Source organism: Lepidothrix coronata, unplaced genomic scaffold (assembly GCF_001604755.1).
Source record: "Lepidothrix coronata isolate B3197 unplaced genomic scaffold, Lepidothrix_coronata-1.0 Scaffold18, whole genome shotgun sequence".
Taxonomy (NCBI): Eukaryota; Metazoa; Chordata; class Aves; order Passeriformes; family Pipridae; genus Lepidothrix; species Lepidothrix coronata.
Window position 1 is genome coordinate 8,589,727 of NW_016690198.1, and position 6,541 is coordinate 8,596,267.

At 47.7% G+C, this 6,541-nt stretch overlaps 1 protein-coding gene across 1 annotated transcript in view; it reads right to left on the reverse strand.

Moving 5' to 3' along the window:
- The window catches only part of LOC108493621 (maestro heat-like repeat-containing protein family member 7), a 10,463-nt gene extending 8,328 nt beyond the window's left edge, over positions 1 to 2,135 (reverse strand). Inside the window, exons 1-6 of the mRNA XM_017807226.1 lie at positions 1,884 to 2,135; positions 1,548 to 1,609; positions 1,295 to 1,444; positions 955 to 1,109; positions 455 to 602; positions 126 to 184 (exon numbers count right to left, since the gene is read on the reverse strand). Of these exons, the coding sequence (XP_017662715.1) occupies positions 126 to 184; positions 455 to 602; positions 955 to 1,109; positions 1,295 to 1,444; positions 1,548 to 1,609; positions 1,884 to 2,022 (713 nt within the window). The 5' untranslated portion in view covers positions 2,023 to 2,135. The remainder of the gene's footprint in view (positions 1 to 125; positions 185 to 454; positions 603 to 954; positions 1,110 to 1,294; positions 1,445 to 1,547; positions 1,610 to 1,883) is intronic.
- Positions 2,136 to 6,541: the final 4,406 nt, after the last annotated feature.

A 6,541-nucleotide genomic window follows, 5' to 3' on the forward strand; every position in this document is an offset into this window, starting at 1 on the left:
TGGGGTTGGTGGGAAGGCAGTGCTCCTGCTGGCATCTCCTCCAGAAGGTATTGACTTCTACTGGCATCTGCACTGTGCTGGAGAAGATTTGGAATAGCAGAGCCACAAAGAGGCGGGGGGAGTACATCATCAGTGCCTCTGGATGGTGGGGCAGATGGGTGATCTCCCACAGTGCTATAGTTGCCTGCAAAAGAACAAAACACCCAGAGACTGCACTCAGCACTGAGACATCCCCATGGCAGGGCCCAAGTGTGGGAGGGTGAGGTTCAGGCATTGCCCTGGTCCAGGGGAGATGCAGGGGGAGCATCTGACATGGCTGCCTCTGAATCTGCCCTTAACCAAGATTTCCAGCCCATCACATGAGGTGGGGAGATCACTGGTGCAGGAGGAAGGATAGAGAGATGCCAGAGAGGTAGCCCCTGAGGATGTGCTACGGTCTAGTCCAGCAACTCACAGCCAGGGAGAAGATGTCTGAGTAGTCCTTGTCAGAGGTGGATGTGCTGTGCAGCGGCCAGTCCTCCAGCACGCACAGCAGCTCCGGCAGCACCTTCTCCGCAGCTCTACTTGAGGAGACGATTGCCTTCCACATGGTCACAGCAGCTCTGCAGGCCCAGAATTCTGTGTCAGCGGGGTCTTGGCCACAACACCATGGCCTGGGCAGCCATAGAGCCCCTGGCTGGCCACCAGCCCTGCTTCTGTCCACTGCCCCTCACCAGCAGCACTCAGTGAGCCTGCCTCTGCAGGTAGCAGGTAGACAAGTAATGGTGCATTGAGGGACACAAAGGGAGTGTGGCAATGGGCTCTGTGGCTGGCATAGCACAGCTGGCACACAGAGGGGTCAGAGGCACCTGAAAATCTCTATCTGTCTGGCAGCCCACATGAGATTGGTTCTGTAGGCTGGTGGGCTCTAATGGCTTGTGAGTCCTGAGCCCTCAGAGAAGGTGGGCTCCGTACCTGTCACACGATGGGGCGCAGTGCAGAAGGGTCACCACCACATCATGGGGCTGTGCAACTGTCATCTCCTGAAGGGTCTTCTTCAGCCTATCTTCCTGAGACATATATGTGGTCTTCATAAGCTGTTGGTGAATGTCCCTCACAATGGTTGGCACCTGGAGGAGACACAGCAGAGAACTGGAGTGTTGATAGAGTGAGGCATTTCAACAGCTTCCCATGAGAAATGCTTCCTTTTCTACCATATTTTGCTGATCTTAAAGTCTGTTGGATGGCCAGCAGACCCAGCTTGAGAGGGTTCACGTTTCATGGGGGACTCCAGCCCTGGCCACAAGTTACTTACTTTATTCAAATGGGAGCTGCCACTTCCCATGATAATATCCACTGTGGCAGCACAATCCTCTGCTTTGCAGGAGCTGGAGGTTGCCATGCCCTCAAGGACCATGGTGGTCTTGTCTTCATGATCAGTGGTCTTATGGAAGTCTGAAAACATCTAAGGGCAGGGAAGAGAAGGATGTCACCTCCAGTGCTCTGACAGCTGTCATCCACTAAGCAGAAACAGCAGCCCCATCCCAGGCATGGAAGTCTGTGGATACCTGTGTGGCTCTGTAGAAGAGTCCATGGGTGTGCTCCTCCTCTGGCAGTTCCCCAAGTGGATCTGGCAAAACCCAAGAACAGTCAGGGCTCAGGGACTGCAGGAGAGGCTGGAGAACACAGTCAAGCCTTCCACTCCCCAGTCCTGGGACAGGGAATAGTGGGGGCACCAACCCCTGTCTCTTCTGGCAGCAGCTTGGGGCTGAGGGTGCCTGGTGGATGGAGATGGATGCTGGGGGAATCAGCTCCATTCCCACTTCCCCTTGCTCCCTGGGGATGTCCACAGGGGATAGGATTGGGCTGCAGCCCTAGCCCTATGGCCCAGCTCAGCCACTTACCTTTCTGCAGTGGCTGGACTGTTTCCACTTCTTCAGGCTGTTGTGCTTGGGCAGCCCCTCGGCCTTTCTCCTCCTCCTCCTCCTCCCCTCCCCCCCCAACCCAGGCCAGCCAGGGCATACTGGGCAATTTTTCCGCCATCCCACTGAATTTTGCATCAGAAAAGCATGAAGTGGTTGTACAGAGGCTCCTTGCAGCACCCCTTTGTCCTATCCTGTCTTGTTTTGTCTGCCAGCGTTATGTGGGGTGGCTGTGTCAATGCCAGAGACAGGTCACAAAGGCAGTGGCTCACAGAGGGCTCTGTGACGTGTGCCGACAATCGGCAGTGCCTATTGTGGTAGGCAGTTGCCGTGAACATATGTTTATTGATGGAGAGATCACGTTCATACAGAAGATGTCTGAACTATGGGCATGTGTTGCCTTGAGGATGGCTCCAGACGTGTTCTTTACCTGGATTCTCTGTCAGATCTTTTCTCAAACCCCTATGTCTTCATCCTCCAAGGTTCTCATGCTTGTCCCAGTGGGTCAGACGGCAACCTCCCCACAGGCCTCTTGTAATACAGCCCAAATAGACAGGGAGACAAAACATACCACATCAAAGTCACCTCATTTGTAGCGCAAAAAAGCACAACCCAGAAGGCCTTTCCTTCCTCAGCAGGGCATCAACACCAATGACAACGCTGAAAGTGGGGATACTGGGTGCTTCTGCCATACTCTACCCCAGCACCACCATCATGATCCAACCAGTGTCTTTGGAGTGATAGTGTGGACACCTCTTGCCTTCAAAGTTAATAGGACACATAATATTATTGAGTTGCAATGCCTACTGTGGATTATCATTCTTCAAGTACCATTAGCAATGAACAATCAGTCAACGATGAGAATAAATAAGCATGCAGTAGTAACCAACATCATAGGAACAATTAACAGTAGCAATGGACAAACAGGGACATCTTAGCATTCTATGAGGGTATCTAACATTGACAGGAGGCAGATGGGGAATGTCAATTATATAGGTCAGTTTTGGGAGCATGTCAGTGTCACAGGTGGGGTTTAAGGGAGTATATTTTACTGTGGAGACTGATTTCATTATAATGATCTTAATGCAATGGACAGTGATCCAAATTACAATAATCACAATTATAACCATTATCAAAGTCTGAAAGAGGCTAGGTAGCCACCCTGACATGGAAAACCCAAATGCATTTAAAATTCTCCCTAGCCAGTTAGTTACCAGTGCAGCAGCAATGTCCCAGAGGTGGAAAACGCTGTCACTTCGTTGGTGTGGGATACTGGAATTTCAGGGAAATCGAAAGCAGTAGAACCAGTAAGAATACAGTTGAAACCTGCTGCCAGACCAGTAAGGCAGAAACAATATCCTTTGAAGTTAGACACTAGGCAAGGGTTAGAAGAATTAATTGCTAAATTTTTGCAACATGGATTATTAAGGGAACGTGAGACAGAATATAATTCTCCTGTCCTACTGCTAAAGAAGCCACATACCAATGAATACTAGCTAGTGCAAGATCTCAGAGCTATTAATAAAACAGTGCAAGACATATACCCGGTAGTAGCAAATCCTTATGAACTTTTAACACAATTAAAGGATCTGATGAGCAGTTCAGTGTTTTGGATCTTATGGATGCTTTCTTCTGCATACCGCTTGAAACTGTAAGTCAGCCATTGTTTGCCTTTGAATAGGAAAGCCCAATGGCCTGTAAAACCCAATTACTGTGAACTGTTCTCCCAAAATGGTTAAAAATAGCTCCACTTTGTTTGGGAACCAATTGGCAAATGAATTGGAAATATGGAAAAAGGGGACTGAAGAAATCACTTTGCTGCGATATTAGATGATATTTTAATTGCAACAGAAACTCAAACTGGATGCATTAAAACAACTGTAAGTTTACTAAACTTTTTGGGATAAGCTGGTTACAGGGTAACCAGCAAGAAGGTCCAGATTGCCAAAAAGCATGTGACATATCTGGGATTCACCATTTCCTGGGTACAGCAAAGCCTCAGAACAAAAAGGAAGGAGCTTTTCTAGCATACTCCTGAAAAAGCTGGCAGCCCACAGCTTGGACAGGAGCCCTCTGTGCTGAGTTAGGAACTGGCTGGAGGGCCGGGCCCAGAGAGTGGTGGTGAACAGTGCTGCATCCAGTTGGCACCAGTCACTAGTGGTGTCCCCCAGGGATCAGTGTTGGGCCCAGTCCTGTTTAATATCTTTATTGATGATTTAGATGAGGGGATTGAGCATACCATTAGCAAATTTGCAGATTGTCCAGGTTGGCAGGGAGTGTTGATCTGCTGGAGGGCAGGAGGGCTCTTCAGACAAGCTGGAGAGATGGTCTGAATCCAACGGGATGAGGTTCAACAAGGCCAAGTGCCGGGTCCTGCACTTTGGTCACAACAACCCCCTGCAGCGCTACAGGCTGGGACAGAGTGGCTGGAGAGCAGCCAGACAGAGAGGTATATGGGAGTTTGGATTGACGGGAAGCTGAACATGAGCCAGCAGTGTGCCCAGGTGGCCAAGAAGGCCAATGGCATCCTGGCCTGGATAAGGAACAGTGTGGCCAGCAGGTCCAAGGAAGTGATTCTTCCCCTGGACTCAGCGCTGGTGAGGCCACACCTGGAGTACTGTGTCCAGTTCTGGGCCCCTCAGTTCAGGAAGGACATTGAGGTGTTGGAGCAGGTCCAGAGAAGAGCAATGAGGCTGGTGAAGGGACTCGAGCACAAGTCCTATGAGGAGAGGCTGAAGGAGCTGGGTCTGTTCAGCCTGGAGAAGAGGAGGCTCAGGGGAGACCTCATCACTCTCTACAACTCCCTGAAAGGAGGCTGTAGCCAGGTGGGGATTGGTCTCTTCTCCCAGGCAACCAGACGTAGGACAAGAAGGCATGATCTTAAGCTGTGCCAGGGGAAGTTTAGGTTAGATATTAGGAAGAAATTCTTTATAGACAATGTAATCAGACACTGGAATGGGCTGCGCAGGGAGGTGGTGGATTCCCCGTCCCTGGAGGTTTTTAAGATGAGACCAGATGTGGCACTTAGTGCCATGGTCTAGTAACCACGGTGGTGTTGGATCAAGGGTTGGACTTGATGATCTCGGGGGTCTGTTCCAACCCAGTTGATTCTATGATTCTATGAATTTGCCAAACTCTGTAGCCATGATCTGTATGTGAGTTAAGAACATTTCTAGGAATAGTGGGTTGGTGTCAGCTATGGATTCCTAATATGGACTGTTGGTAAGACCTTTATATGAGGCCCTGAGAAACTCTAAGGAGATACTACAGTGGAGTTCAGAATACCAAATGGGTTTCAGAAACTTAAGTACAGTTCTAATATCAGCCTCTGTGTTGGAATTACCTGATTTGACCAAACCTTTTGAACTGTTTGTACATGAACACTTACACCTTGCATTAGGTGTGCTAGCTCATAGGCTGGGGGCATGGAAAAGGGCCATGGGATATTTTTCCAAAGAACTGGACAATGTAAATAAGGGACTTATAACTGCCTATGAGTTGTAGCAGCAACTGTCCTTTTAATACAAGAAGACCAGCAATTGACCATGGGCCAGAAAATTGCTGTTTATGTTCCACATGGTTATCTCTGTTCTAGAAAAAAAAGGAGGGGTCACTGGTTATCTCCAAATAAGATGCATAAATATCAAGTCATCCTGTTGGAACAGGATGATGTAGAACTGAAAATTACTACTGCCCAGCTATATTCCTTGAATCTGTACCAGAATGCTAAGAAGACTTACAAAATGACTGTCTTCTAACTATCAAGCAGGTTTACTCCAGCAGACAAGATTTAAGGGATACTTCAGTAGAAGATCCAGACTGGGAACTATTCACAGATTGGAGCAGTTTTGTGTGCAAAGGAAAGCAGAAATCTGTGTATGCAATGGTGACCCAAACAGAAATAACTGAAGATAACTTGTTACCTATTAACATCTCTGCACAAAAACTGAGCTCATCGCTCTGCAGTGAGCCCTAGAATTGTCTGCAGGTAAGAATGTCAACATATGGACTGATTCTAAATATGCATTGGGAGTATGGAGCTATCTAGAAAGAAAGGGCTCCTTTCAGCACAAGGATCCCCTGTCAAATTTGGAGATGTTATTAGGAAATTACTAGAAAATATTCAGTTACCAACTGAAGTGGCTTTCATGCATTGTAAAGCTCATCAATTTGAAAATACACCAACTAATGTAGGAAATTGACTAGTAGATAGAACTTCTAGAGACATGGCAGACAAAAGCATCCTAATAGTTCCTCCATCAAAATGCATGAACTTTTCAAATGTAACCCCAGAGTACCAAGCTCAAGATGAAAAGTTAGCTGAAATTTTGGAAGACCATCTAAATTCTGAAGGATGGTGGGTAACAGCAGAAGAACAAGTCATAGTACCTCAAGCAGTGATGAGACAAGTAGCAGATGATAAACACAGAGAAGTATTGATGAAGAGGTACAGACAGATCACTCACAGACCAGTATGGTCGGCAAAATGTCAGCTTTATTAGAAGAAAGACACCTTTTATACTGCTTATGACACTCAGATGTGTTTCTTGTACACAGAGCATTGGATACATAAGGAAAACATACTTTGTTGTATGGTGTTAATTGGATCACAGCAGGTGGCCATAGGAGATGAGAAAACT